The 15,380-nt window shown below is 39.4% G+C and overlaps 1 protein-coding gene across 1 annotated transcript; it reads right to left on the bottom strand.

Moving 5' to 3' along the window:
* Positions 1 to 354: 354 nt before the first annotated feature.
* LOC121328208 (leucine-rich repeat-containing protein 38-like) lies at positions 355 to 14,195 on the bottom strand. Its single transcript, XM_041272758.1, has 2 exons — positions 13,326 to 14,195; positions 355 to 1,071 (listed from the first exon to the last, which is right to left on the bottom strand). The coding sequence occupies exons 1-2, from the start codon at positions 13,960 to 13,962 to the stop codon at positions 824 to 826; spliced, it is 885 nt and encodes a 294-aa protein (XP_041128692.1). The 5' UTR covers positions 13,963 to 14,195; the 3' UTR covers positions 355 to 823.
* Between the last annotated feature and the right edge of the window lie 1,185 nt (positions 14,196 to 15,380).

A 15,380-nucleotide genomic window follows, 5' to 3' on the forward strand; every position in this document is an offset into this window, starting at 1 on the left:
TGACTATTTAAAAAAAAGTGTAATGTCAAACACTACACACACACACTAACACAATTATAGAGTGTATGTAGCATACACTATATATATATATATATATTTATAATATAGATCCCAAGCTCACTGCCCCACCTAGACCCCCTCTATCACAGTATGTTTTCTAATAAGTTTTTTTCTAAACACTATATAATTATTTTCTAAATACAGAACTTAAGTGTAATGCTAATTTGCAATGAATTAAAAGCTATGCCATTAAAATGATATATACATTCTCAAAAATATCTACCGTATAGCAATAAATATAGTTAATACTTAAGGGTTACCAATCAAGGTGTATTAATGTGTAATTAAGTATTTATTGGCATTGAATGATAAATGCTTTCCTAAACATTTGATCACATTCTAAACTGTGTTACCCTGAAATTAAGCATTAATAGATGCCACATAATTCTCTATTCGTTCATAATTACACTGTAATAATGCATGTACTATGTGCTACTGAGCAGTGAAGATTATTGAAAACCCTGTCCTTCAGACTTTTTTAAAAATAAAAAATCATTGGACAAAATTGGTCATTTAGATCATTATCCACTTCTTTGGCTTATTATGGAAAGTAAGAAGTACGTAGTACAAGGTAAGGGTAGAAATATCAGCATATCCAATTCAGGTCCATGTTCCAACCATGTGCTTAATACTTCATCTATTTAACCCCTGACTGGGTCCTGAAGTGCATTTAATTCCATCTATTAAACCTGCTGTGGAGCAGCACTCCCAGACCGGAGTTTCCCATCCATTGGTCTCATGGTTTCCAGTGAAGACACAGGCTCTAGTCCTCGCCTTCTTCCTCGTCAGTCTTGTTGGCCTTGCTCCAGCGCTGGAAGCAGTGGACAGTGGATGCCAGGAAGAAGCTGGTCATGATGGCAACCACCGAGACGGAGATGCCCGAGAAGATGATGATGAGATAGTCGGTGACGGTGAGGGTCAGCTGGCAAGCCCGGAAACTGTCCTCCGAGAGCTGGCTCAAGTTCACCCTCCGCCCATCCAGGGGCAGCGAGCACTGCATCCCGTCCACTCCTGTAAGGGAACCAGAAACAACACCATCACAACCAGTCTTCCAACTTCACCTCCTCCCTGCTGGAACCCAAACCTGAACAGCATTGAAGAATGTTATCATTTAACATGCTGAGAATCGTAAAATGAAAAAGAGGTATAACAAGGGGGTGGTTACAGTTAGCAATAGGTAATGACCTACTAGTCATGCAAGTAGGTAAAAGGTCCCTATTGGCCGATGGGATGAGTTTTCTTGATAATGTTACAGTTAACCTTATGAATAGTTAATATTACCTACCTGCTTCCATTTCTCTAAACATTACAGTACTAAATCAGTACTGGACAGTCTGCTGCTTTATCAGGACCACCTTTCAGTTTTTGCTCCAAATCCACTGTGTTGTTGTTTCTTCTAATGCTGGGGTTTCTTCAGAGTATCATTATAATGAGATCTCAATGATAACGTTTCTGTAATGGCCATCCTAAATGATCTACTGCTTGTGTTGTTTTACCTTATAATATTTTGTGTTGGTATCATTTGAAATGATTTGCAGTAGGGAGCAGATGGCTCATGGGGTAAATATGGTACAAATCCACAGCTGAGACGATTAAAGGGTAGGTTGAGGGTTCCTTTATGGTAACCAATCCATTGCTGAATAATGTGTTATGGCTTTATAATGCGATAAAATATTTCACTGCTGCACATTAAGTGGTCACACAAAATACACAGAGACATTGAAAACATCAGTCTTCTGGGAGGCTGATTTCACATACAACTCTCAGAAGCAACTCCTCAGTAACGAATTGGTGCTTTTCCAATGACTCATTGGGTTGAAGTCATTTTGTTTTGTTCTAAATTAAATGTATGAGTTTTTATTTTTCATTTCTGCTTTGCTGGTTTATTGGGGGATTTTTCTTTAAAAACATTTTTGCAAATGATGACTAAAGAGCTTTGAGAAGCTAGCCCAATGTATTCCTCGTGTGACCTCTTGAAGTAGAATACAAAGAGGTGGTGCAATATCTTCAAGGAGTGATCAGTGCAAACAAATATAACAAATACACGTTTACCAGAATGTCTCCTTTATGAAGGGAAATGTGAGACCTAAGTAATGGTAATACTGAACAGGTAAGATTTATTGGGATTATTTTGCAAGATCTTATGCACAGCAGATGAAGTGCAGCTGTTTACACATATTGGCCAAATCAGGGCTGAAGGAACTACAGGATTGGCAGAGCAATGATGAAATGTCTAGTCCCAGCTGTGTTCTGTGAGCACTGGACTGGACTACAGAACTCCCTAAGAGAGTTACCTTTGTGTGACAGAGTGATGCCATGTCCAACGCTGAGTCACTGCTATATTAATTCAGAGATATTCAATACTGACACACAGTTTTTTGTGTCCTGATTGCATTAATTAATCCTCCCTATCAATTAAGCAGAATGAGAACAATAAGGGTTATGTTAAATGTTGTTGATTCCCCCAATACTAAATGCTTCAGCATCCACACTTTGAAATAATATGCTCTTCAGAACATAGGAACATAAAACAAGTTTGGGAATGAGAAAAAGCTATTCAGCCAATCGTGGCTCATCCCTTAATAGCACACCATTCTCCCCTACTGGGGGTAACTCATTTAACAGCACATAATCTATTTTTTTTATGTTCCCAGAGTTTTAGATCCTACTACTTTATCTGGTAGGCCATTCCATGCTTTTTTTAACTCTCTGTGTAAAAAACTTACTTTTACTCAGCTTCCATTTATGCCCTCTTGTTCTTCTCTCTGTGCTAAATTTGAAGTAGTATCTTGGGTTCATTTTATCTATACCATGTATGCTTATAGACTCTTGAATCAAGTCCCCTTTTTCCCTCCTTCTTCTAGGCTGAAGAGATTTAATTTTTTAACCTGTCCTCATAGCTCATTCATTAAGTCCTGAGATCAGTCGAGTAGCCCTTCAGTATACCTCGAATAAAGCGTTGGGTGCATGAATACCCGAAGTGGGGACGTGTACATTTTTTTGTACGGAGGTGACCAGAACTGCACACAGTATTCTAGGTGGGGTCTAACAAGACGATTGTATTTTACAACAGGTGCTATTCAATCATACCATTGGGAGACTGAATAGCAGTTTAGTGACTTCTGGGTTTGGTTTAAATTAAAGGGTTGGGGAGGGATGGTGACGTTGGATAGGATTAGGTGTAAGGGTTGGGGTGGGATGGTGGTGTGAGATAAGATTAAGAGTAATGGTTGGGATGGGATGGTGATGTGGGATAGGATTAGGAGTAAGGGTTTGGGTGGAATGGTGGTGTGAGATAAGATTAGGTGTAAGGGTTTGGGTGGGATGGTGACGTGGGATAGGATTAGGTGTAAGAGTTTGGGTGGGATGGTGTTGTGAGATAAGATTAGGAGTAAAGGTTTGGGTAGGATGGTGATGTGGGATAGGATTAGGTCTAAGGGTTGGGGTGGGATGGTGATGTAGGATAGGATTAGGTCTAAGGGTGTGGGTGAGATGGTGATGTGGGATAGGATTAGGTGTAAGGGTTGGGGTGGGATGGTGATGTGGGATAGGATTAGGTGTAAGGGTTGGGGTGGGATGGTGATGTGGGATAGGATTAGGTGTAAGGGTTTGGGTGGGATGGTGATGTGGGATAGGATTAGGTGTAAGGGTTTGGGTGGGATGGTGATGTGGGATAGGATTGGTCTAAGGGTTTGGGTGGGATGGTGATGTGGGATAGGATTAGGTGTAAGGGTTTGGGTGGGATGGTGATGTGGGATAGGATTAGGTGTAAGGGTTGGGGTGGGATGGTGATGTGGGATAGGATTAGGTCTAAGGGTGTGGGTGGGATGGTGATGTGGGATAGGATTAGGTCTAAGGGTGTGGGTGGGATGGTGATGTGGGATAGGATTAGGTGTAAGGGTTTGGGTGGGATGGTGATGTGGGTTAGGATTAGGTGTAAGGGTTTGGGTGGGATGGTGATGTAGGATAGCATTAGGTCTAAGGGTGTGGGTGGGATGGTGATGTGGGATAGGATTAGGTGTAAGGGTTGGGGTGGGATGGTGATGTGGGATAGGATTAGGTGTAAGGGTTTGGGTGGGATGGTGATGTGGGATAGGATTAGGTGTAAGGGTTGGGGTGGGATGGTGATGTGGGATAGGATTAGGTGTAAGGGTTTGGGTGGGATGGTGATGTGGGATAGGATTAGGTGTAAGGGTTTGGGTGGGATGGTGATGTGGGATAGGATTAGGTGTAAGGGTTTGGGTGGGATGGTGATGTGGGATAGGATTAGGTGTAAGGGTTTGGGTGGGATGGTGGTGTGAGATAAGATTAGGTGTAAGGGTTTGGGTGGGATGGTGGTGTGAGATAAGATTAGGTGTAAGGGTTTGGGTGGGATGGTGGTGTGGGATAAGATTAGGTGTAAGGGTTTGGGTGGGATGGTGGTGTGAGATAAGATTAGGTGTAAGGGTTTGGGTGGGATGGTGATGTGGGATAGGATTAGGTGTAAGGGTTTGGGTGGGATGGTGGTGTGAGATAAGATTAGGTGTAAGGGTTTGGGTGGGATGGTGGTGTGAGATAAGATTAGGTGTAAGGGTTTGGGTGGGATGGTGATGTGGGATAGGATTAGGTGTAAGGGTTTGGGTGGGATGGTGATGTGGGCTAGGATTAGGTTTAAGGGTTTGGGTGGGATGGTGGTGTGAGATAAGATTTGGTGTAAGGGTTTGGGTGGGATGGTGGTGTGGGATAGGATTAGGTGTAAGGGTTTGGGTGGGATGGTGATGTGGGATAGGATTAGGTGCAAAGGTTTGGGAGGGATGGTGACGTGGGATAGGATTAGGTGTATGCGTTTGGGTCGGATGGTGTTGTGAGATAAGATTAGGAGTAAAGGTTTGGGTAGGATGGTGATGTGGGATAGGATTAGGTGTAAGGGTTTGGGTGGGATGGTGATGTGGGATAGGATTAGGTGTAAGGGTTTGGGCGGGATGGTGATGTGGGATAGGATTAGGTGTAAGGGTTTGGGTGGGATGGTGGTGTGAGATAAGATTAGGTGTAAGGGTTTGGGTGGGATGGTGGTGTGAGATTAGATTAGGTGTAATGGTTTGGGTGGGATGGTATGTGTGAGATAAGATTAGGTGTAAGGGTTTGGGTGGGATGGTGGTGTGAGATAAGATTAGGGGTAAGGGTTAGAGTGGGATGGTGATGTGGGATAGGATTAGGTGTAATGGTTGGGGTGGGATGGTGATGTGGGATAGGATTAGGTGTAATGGTTGGGGTGGGATGTTGATGTGGGATAGGATTAGCTGTAAGGGTTTGGGTGGGATGGTGATGTTGGATAGGATCAGGAGTAAGGGTTTGGGTGGGATGGTGTTCTGTGATAAGATTAGATTTATATGTAGATGCGCTGGAATGCTTGGGTGTTCCGGGAGCGTTCACCTCCAGGTGAAGTGACAATGTGAGACAGAGACGTTAGACTGTTGGTCTCATTTCATAACTACTTTTTGCTTGGTTGAGGACTGTGTCTTCATCCATGTCTCCTAATTGAAGGTACCAGCTTCCCTCCCAAGTTTGTGTCTCTTTGAATTCTTCAGAAATGACTGTGAGCTCAATGAGGTGTAAAATGATGTATTATTTTTTCTTTTACCAGTAGCTGCTGGCTCTTTTCATGGAACCTTGACACTTAAGCATCGCTGGCTACAGAAACAAGTCATATCAGAGACTCTGTCAACGGATTGAAATATATGGTTTGTCACCAAAAGATAGAGCTTTGATTTTCAGAACACATTTAATCAAAATTCAGCACCTCTGAACTGCTGCTCCGTTAATATACTAAACCAGTACTGTGGTAGTATCAGTAATTTAGCTGTTTTCCCATGTTTTCCCCTCCATTTACCATGATTTGAATTTGCTTTACCATATCTCTCTGGGCTCGACAATGTGTTAAAACTTTTTACCATGCTTTATTACACTTTGCTATAAGTTTGCTGCAGTAAGCTATTATAAGGGACATCAAATTTAACAATAAAATTAATTTTTAATTCTTCCAATTAGGTTCTCCTTACACCCATTTTAAAGAAATAATAAATAAGGCTTTAAAGCATTTCCCTGACATCAAGATGTTGAGTATACATACCACTTACATATGACAGACATGTAGGGAAGACATTTAGGTCTGGCAACAGTAATCACATGTCAGAAGGGGCGTGATAATGTTGATAATGAACAATTAAGCATTTGGTTTGTACTATTTTACGGCAAATTAGAGAGTTATAATTAATTGAATCTAAATTGCTAAAAGCAGTACAGTGGTAATACTAATAGACTTATTGACATCACAAGCAAATTACATTTAATCAATGTAGCTGGAAAAGCTAGGTGGGCATAATGAATATTAGTATTAAAGACACTTTCAGACACAGCTGTGTTTTTAGTTTTGAATTAGTTTCATGTAAGTTGAGTTTGAAATAAAACATATAACTAATTTCTGTAGTAAATGAATATTTATTTGTGTGTAAAGATCAATAAATGGCCAATATTGAGGTGTTCTAATACATTTGCGCACTACTGTGTATATATATATACACACACACACACACACACACACACACACACACACACACACACACACACACACACACAGGATAAGTCCTAAATGACAGGAGTATGTGATCTTTCACCAAGGGGTGTAGACATAAAGTTATCTGAATTATTCCTAATGAATGACCAAAACAAAGGAAGCAAAACTAATGAGATTTTATTTTACTTATGAACCTTTTATAAGATAGATTTTAAAATATCTCCTGGTTGTAAATTCATAGGACAGCAAAGACCTAGCCCTGGGGATTGAAGAGCATCATTCAACAACTAGATGAGATGCAACATAAAGCCTTTAATCTTAATCAGTAATGTATTTTATAAGGTAAATTAAACTGCCTTTCACTTCCACACCAGAGGCAGCATTACCGAATGATGCTGTTGCATAAATGTTTTCAAATTACCTTCAGATTGCATTATACACTGTATCACTCAGAAATAGGAAGCTGAGGTTGCATCTTTTCATGAGTGCAGAATCAAGTCACAAAGCCATTATGCTGCTCCATTGTGAAAAGCATTCTAGACATTTTCAATGCAGCCGTTGAATGACTGGGCATTTAATTATACATGCATTGAGTCACACTGTTTTTTTGACTCAATGCCTTAACGTGTAAGATTTGAAAAAACATGTTGTTTAAATTGGTATTGTGGTTCCACTATTATAACACATTTATTTTGGAAAAAAATAAGGTATATAAATGATGGGCATTGACAAAATGTTTTTCGCTTCTTTTTAATCACTCGATCCTTCATCCTTGACCATAAAGCATATGCACTTAATCACCTAATTAGTGCGACAGTTGATTGGACTCTGGATATGGAGTGATTTGAATCACAAGCTTGAATAAAAGCAATAAAGAAAATCACAGAAAAAAAAAAAAAATGCCACGTCTGTCAAGAGAGCAGTGCCTTCACGCAATCGACATGTTGGAGCAGGGCTAGGGCAGCGTACTGTGGCTCGCCATCTTAGGTGCTCACAGCCAGCAATTTAAAATCTAACAAGTCGGTATAACCAGACAGACTGTGTCAATGACAGTCACGAACTGGGAGACCAAGATTCACAACACCTGCCCAAGATCAACAAATCGTTTTGCAGCAACTTCATGTTCTCAATTGTTAATCAACACAAAGTCACTGCACCTGCTCTAAAACAGAGTTTGTCATTTTTCGATCACATCTAGTGAATTTTATCCAAATATAACTGATCATTTTCTTTTGATGCTCAAATATAACTGATACGTTTCTTTTGATGCTCTGTATAGCTTGGTATTTGATATAGTGTTTTGCTTTGTATTGATGGCAACATAATACATTTGAAACACATATTTTATAGTGGTTCAGATAGAACACAGTTTGATACTGACACCATGGTATTCATTCATATGGCACAAACCGTTATACAATAGCTGCTTTTGTAGTGGCTTTGCATTGATGACAGTTCAATTTCCAGATATGATGGTAGACATAAATAAATAAATAAATAAATAAAGTTTGTCCTTTGTTTATGGTTTCTCACAGTACTATTTAGTACTCTTTAGTGCCGGAGAATGACACTTTGAAGCAATGCTGCTGACACGGCGCCTTCGTTGTAGTTACAGCGGTGACACATTACAGAATGTGTCTGTTCATGATGGATTAGGGTTAGGGTTACAGGACTGGTTGGCATAGGATTTCCTGTGAATTAGTCTGGAGCCTGTGGGACTCATAAGGAAAGCTGGAACAAGGCTTGTGATGCATCTATAGCTATTTCTGTTTAATACACCTTCTTAAGAGACCTCAGCTCCTACAACAAAGCTTACTACGCCCCAATCCTTCAACTCCAACCAATCGGGCACACTGTCTCCCAGCCCCTTAGTTCCAACCACTAGGCCACTCTGCCACCTAGTCCCTCAGTTCTAACCACTAGGCCAGACAGCCACCTAGTCCCTCAGTTCTAACCACTAGGCCAGACAGCCACCTAGTTCCTCAGTTCTAACCACTAGGCCAGACAGCCACCTAGTTCCTCAGTTCTAACCACTAGGCCACACAGCCACCTAGTCCCTCAGTTCTAACCACTAGGCCAGACAGCCACCTAGTTCCTCAGTTTTAATCACTAGGCCACACTGCCACCTAGTCCCTCAGTTCTAACCACTAGGCCAGACAGCCACCTAGTCCCTCAGTTCTAACCACTAGGCCACACTGCGGCCTAGTCCTTCTTTCCAATCCTGTCCAGAATGGACAATTAGACGTAGGCTCAAAATAACACAAAAGTATAACAAAGCTACCCCTAACCCTAACCCTAACCCTAACCCTACCCCTACCCCTACCCCTAACCCTAACCCTAACCCTAACCCTAACCCTAACCCTAACCCTAACCCTAACCCTACCCCTAACCCTAACCCTAACCCTAACCCTAACCCTAACCCTAACCCTAACCCTAACCCTAACCCTAACCCTGTTCCTAACTAAACAAAGTGAAAGTATGAAACAGGCTATATACTGGTTTAATATTTCTGCATGGGCTGTAATATAGTGATTATTTAATATTAGCCAAATGTATCCACTAATGCTAGATAGCTACCTCAGATAAGTCCTCTTAACCTACGCTTCAGACACACAAATTGCCACAGATCAGTTGTATTGCTAAGTGCAGTACACAGTATATTATTTGTGCTATATAAAAAGCCTTCTAGAGTATTCTAGACGTTAGCAGCTTCCATTAGTGGTCTGGAGTGGCCTGTGTTGGCCTGTAACTTTGATGTCATTCTGTATTCCACTAAATTATGGATTGCATTCGTTCATGCTTAACCCGAGAGTTCTGTACACGAGTGTATCATGTATATGCAAGTTATCCTGCTGAATCATTTAGACTGGTAATTTACAACAGTCAGTCTGAAACACTGGCCATAAATGCCAGCGCACTCCTGCAAATATAAACCAGTGCTGGAATCTATTTTATTCTTTAATGCTTTTCTATTACATGAATAATAATAATAATAATAATAATAATAATAATAATAATAATAATAATAATAATAATAATAATAATAATAATAAATATAATCTATTTTAAGGGGGCAATTACCTACAGGTAGTGATCACTGTGAAGGATATTAATGCTATCATAAACTAAACAAATGTTTATGATTATGTGAATATTTAGTCTTCTTGAACTTTGCCTTGAAAAGCGAATTTTTTGAATCTAGTGTTGCTTTAGCTTTTAGAGGGATGCTCCACTGAGAACTACATGAGAACACATGTTATTCATTTTTTGATAATAACTTGCAACTTTTAACTAAGTTAATAATAAAAGGCCAGCTAAACTAATCAGCAAACATCTTCAGGATTATTGAACTGAAATTGGGTTTAATTTGTTTATCCCATGACATGACTGTAGTAATATTGTTATAACTTTTTTTATTAGTTTATAAATGGGTTACTATACATTAACTAACTATTAAAACAAAATGAACAGCTTTTGTTAACGTGTTAGCAAGCTACTTTCTAAAAATAATAAAGAATAAAGATAAAGATAACAGCCCCTTAAAATGACCAGTAATCATAATGATTCTAATTCAAAATAATGTCAAAACAGCGTATTATCTATTTCTCTTTTTTGTCAAAGCTATACGATTTCCTCACATACACTATAACCAGGATGGGATGTTATACTGTGCTTATAATAATGATTGATGATTGTACCAGAAAAATGAGGCTTGGGGAGCGAGAGACAATACCCAAGGTTAATTTTTTCAGTCTACAAGTTAACCCTGTTTCGCTAGTACAGTATACTATACACTGGTACAGTATACTATACACTGATATGTACAGTATACTACACACTGGTACAGTGTACTATACACTGATATGCTGTGTGTAGGGGGTCTCTTAAAGCTGTTCAAACTGTGAAAATGATGTATTTTAAAATGAGACGCCCTACACAAACTGTAGTTATTGTAAATCACAAACAGATATTGTACTTGTGGATTACTAATATAGCAAATATATATATATATATATATATATATATATATATATATATATATATATATATAGTGATATGTATCAGGTTTGTTTGATACCTGGGATGACACAGGATCAGATGTTCTGGAACTTTAACCTTTACAGTGATTGGGTGATTTCTCATACAGGATGTAAAATATGTTATATTGTATTAAAAAGGTGTTATAGAACCAGTAATAAATGTAGTTACATTAAAAAGAAAAAAGATTTTAAAAGGCTTTAAATATTTGTCTTTTTTTGTGAATTCACATTTGACCCTTTACTGTGGGGTTAAATATTTTTCTGAGGGTTCTTTCAACCCCAAAGCCCACATGAATAACAGCCACTGCAGGTGGATAAGTTGTCAGTGTGCTAACATCATACAGAACCGCTGCATTGCTGTCTCACTGCATTGTCATTGAACAACATTAGGAAATGAAGTTTCCCTTAGGCAGCTGTCCATATCACAAAAACACTAATGTAATTGTGAAGTGTATACATTAGACAAGGTCATTTTACACAGCCTCCTCATTAATTATCCCTTTGCTTCCTCTTGCCCTTTTCACTGATCCACTTATCAATCTCAGCCTTTCAGCCTTTCATCTCTCTCTCTGCCCTCTAGCTTATTTTTTCTATCACTATAGCAGCTAGAGTATGAGAAGATTTTAGGGTTGAAACTTCAGCCTTTTTCCCTTCTTTTAGATTTTCAGTGATAAGAAAGCTTATTGAAATGCAAACTAAACAAGGGGAGATAGTAAAAAGGGAAGCGAATGAAGAGGTAGACTATTTGATTTTTAAATTACCATTCGCCCTTTAGGGTAATTACTTTAAATTTAAATCTGTCTAACATTTTCTGCAGGCAACTTCAAAAGTGCACAATAATATAAATAATGTTAGAAGCACCATCCAGGTGTAATTCTGTAATTTAAGCAATTTCATTGACTTAATGCCACTGAGATGTCTTCTATCAGAGAGTCAATCTAAACCCGGGACAGCTAGTGGTCACAGATTGTTGTGTTTTTGACCATTTAAAGCATTTTGTAAAAATGTGGCCAGATGTAAAAAAGACCCCTATTGACCTCAGCAAGGATGCCAGCTGACACAGTGTTATTACTATGGGAACTGTATCTGATTAGTCTATCCATGACCTGCACAACAAAACAGTGCATGCATGGTCTCCCTTATGGCTGAAACATATATTTTTAATATATGGTAGAAAAGTATGATCCTTATATTTTTTATATATGGGCTATATTTAAAATATACTTCAGTCTGTAATCCATATATTTATTTGATATAGATTAGATTAGACTAATGAAAATATATGGTGCACAATATTTTTTCAACATATAAAATGAATATATGGATTGCAGACTAAAATACATTTTAAAAGGGACCAATTTCTATATATGAAAAATATAATGATCATACTTTTCTACCATATATTAAAAATATATGTTTTTTCCCATAAGGGCTGTATCCACCGCCCTTAAAGACTGCTCACATTTTTTTTAAAGTATTGATTCACAGTGGAATATTTTAGGATTACCTTTCACTGAAACAACATTTGTATTAAAAAATATATAGTTTGCTTCAGTAAAACAAGTAAGTCAATAATATATAACCCCTCTACTTTTGCCAATTAAAAATTAGAGCTGTCTGTGTGAAAGAAAGTTGACGTGCAGACAAAAAGACAACTCATATAGCCCCTCAATCTGATACTTCCAATAACATGGCAAATAATGTTCAACAAAGTTTCATCAAAATGAAATGAGCATTTTTCAAATACATGCAAAAATGGGAGTACTACATACAGATGGACAAATGTACAGGCAGACAGGCATGCCCATATACAGTATCCCCAGAATCTAATCCTCTCAATATACTATGCAAAATAATGTTTAATCACAATGGGATAAGTGGCTTTCCAGATACATTCCAGTATCTTGGATATGTAATATAATATATAACACTCAATTTGATAAAGCTAGTAGAAGTTGAGAATTTTATGTATTTCTCTTTTGCATCTTGTTTGCTCACATGACCAGCTTACATTGATTTATCTTTAGGTGGTCAAGTTTTTCAAAGTGCTCTAGTAAATAGGTCTCTGTTTGTTTCTCCAGTATTGGCTTTGGGACAGACATTTGAAACGTATGGTATATACAGTTGAAAAGAGAAAGAAACAAGCTTTGTCAGAAAAGTGAAAGAGAGCCTCATTTCCAGCGAGGTGTCTTATTTGCAGCTCTCACCCCATAGTTATGATGGGCTTGTACATAAATGCAACCATCTGCTTTAATGCTCTATTTTGAGGTGTGGAATATTTTTCTAATGTTAACAGCTCCAAACACTGGCTGGATATGTTCGAGTGAAACCCGGTGCTGTTGTTACAGCTACAAGGGCACCATAAAAACAAATACCAAGCTGAGCAATGATACAGTATTTTCTATTGAGCATTTTAAGCATGACTTTATTTATACTTGCGAAGGGATGCTGCTAGGGTGTCTGCTTTGAGTTACATAAAGTTTGAAATTCTTAAGTATCCTGTTGGTTTCTGGAACAGTGTAGAACAGCTCAATATGAATTTAAGTTTTTGTGATTAGGTACCATAACACTAGAAACTTACAATACAGTTTTGACCATTTGACGACATTACCTATAACACAGCTCTCTTGGGCAGCTGGCTCATGAGCAAAAGGACATTATTGTAAACTTACCTCTTGGAAGCCTGTCTAAATTCGCCATTAGCCATGCATACAGGTTGGCAAAGTTGCAGTTGCACACCCAAGGATTGTCCTCCAACCTCAAGAGCTTCAATGAGGACAACTGGCTCAGGGATCCAACCTTCATGCTGGACAGGGCATTACTCTCCAGCTCCAGCTCGCGTAGGGATGTCAGACCAAGAAAAGCATCTTCACTGATTGATGACAGGTAAGGGTTACTGTCTAAATGGAGCTTGATCAGACTCCCAGACTCCAAGAAGGTGCCTGCTGGGATTTCCGTCAAGTTGTTCTGTCCCAGATCGAGGAACACTAGCTTGGAGGAGGTACTAAACGTGCCGGGCTCTATTGTAGAAAGGGAATTGTTTCGCAGGTCCAGATAAACCAGATCGCTGTAGAGGACAAGAAAATCTGCCGGGATTTGGTCGATCCAGTTATCAGACAGCAAGAGCCTCCGAACGTCCAAGGGGATGAAATCCGGCAAGCTTCCAAGCCCTTGACGGCTGCAGTCAACAGTGTGAGGGTCCGGGCAGAGGCAGGGAGCCGGGCAAAGATCACCGTGATTCAGCAAGGCAGAACAGATTAGGAGGCTGGCTTGGACTAGAGGCTGCAGCCAACGGCAGCATGACAACATTGTCGAGAGGGGGAAAGGGGAGAGGGATTGGGGATGAGGATGGGGGAGTTGTGTTCTGGGAAGGGGGGAAAGGGAGGGAAATGAGGAAGGGGAGGAGAGGAGGGGAGTAAAAATCAAAGGTGAGACAACAGAGGCATCTTTCTTAGATGCTCAGCACCTGAAAGCAGTTCGAGCAACTATTGTGAGAGACCGAGTTTTGTTTCCAAGAGATCATGTAGCTGGAGTCTAGATCAGATAGCAGCCATCCAGCTGTAAGGGGAGGAGAGAGATGCAGAGAGAGAGTTGCTGAGAGAGAGGGAGGGGAGATTAGAGGATGGAAATAAATAGAAACCAGTGAACCAGAGATTAGGAAATGCTGGGAGAGCGGGGGGGGGGGGGGGGGGGGGGGGGTGGGGGGGGGGGGGGGGGGGGGGGGGGGGGTGTTTGAAAATGAGAGGTTCCTGTTGTTTGCTCTCCAGACAAACGGATCTAGTAATTGAATTAAAGTCTCTTAATTAAGCAGCACACCTGTGTCTTTGAAACAGATAATCTCCAGAAAGGCTCTGCTCTTGAAAGGGTAGCTCAGATAAAATCTCCCGGCTTGCCATTAGACTGTGCCAGCACTCTGCGGGAGATTCCCACAGCTAAAGCAGATCAGAAATGCTGGGGTAACAAGAACACACCAGGTGCTTTTTAATGTGGGGCTTGGGGTTCAAAGAACCAACAGTACAATACTGAACCCCACAGAAAATGGTCAAATGGGTACCCACAAATGAATCAGACCTTTTGAAGTATTTATATACTGTATATGCATATTTTAAGTGTCTATAATGCCTCATTGATACATTTGACATGATTTATTTTAGGTTAAAATTCCAATGCACAATTATAATGTAAAAAAAAAAAGCTTTTTGTGTTAAATAGTAATTTCGCAGTACAATATGCAATGTTTTTTATGATTTATAATATACTAGGTCACAAGAAGGGTGTCATATTATAGCAGTGTATCATTTTAAACACTGTATGCCTCAAACTGCCTATACATAAGGAGACACCCTGCACAATATATTTATAAAATATCTGTAAATTACAATTTTTTTCTTTTTTGTTTAAACAGAAAGGTTGTTTCCATATAAACCTACAGTCTGTTGACAATATCAGATATAATATAGCTTGGAGAACCATTTATAACCTCTTACTGTGTTTGTATTTACCAGGCTATGCTTGAATACAACTCTATACATTTTCCAATGCTTGCTGATGCTTCATTAAAACATTACTACACGCAGCTGAGCTTTTATCATGGTATAGTGTACTGCAATACATATAGTAGCACACTGGTATTGATTAATACTCTTGCATTGCCACTGCATTGTAACAAAGTGCCCGCCCCTGTGTATATTATCTGTTATGTGTTGCGTGTGGTGTGTTTAAATGTT

This window comes from Polyodon spathula, chromosome 16 (assembly GCF_017654505.1).
Source record: "Polyodon spathula isolate WHYD16114869_AA chromosome 16, ASM1765450v1, whole genome shotgun sequence".
In the NCBI taxonomy this organism is placed as follows: Eukaryota; Metazoa; Chordata; class Actinopteri; order Acipenseriformes; family Polyodontidae; genus Polyodon; species Polyodon spathula.

What these genes read in the sequence shown, in the direction of transcription:
- LOC121328208 (XM_041272758.1), bottom strand. Translation starts at nt 13,962, where the DNA reads ATGTTGTCATGCTGCCGTTGGCTGCAGCCTCTAGTCCAAGCCAGCCTC. An exon ending in TTTAGACAGGCTTCCAAGAG is followed by an intron (nt 1,072 to 13,325) that starts GTAAGTTTACAA and finishes GTTCCCTTACAG; the next exon opens with GAGTGGACGGGATGCAGTGC.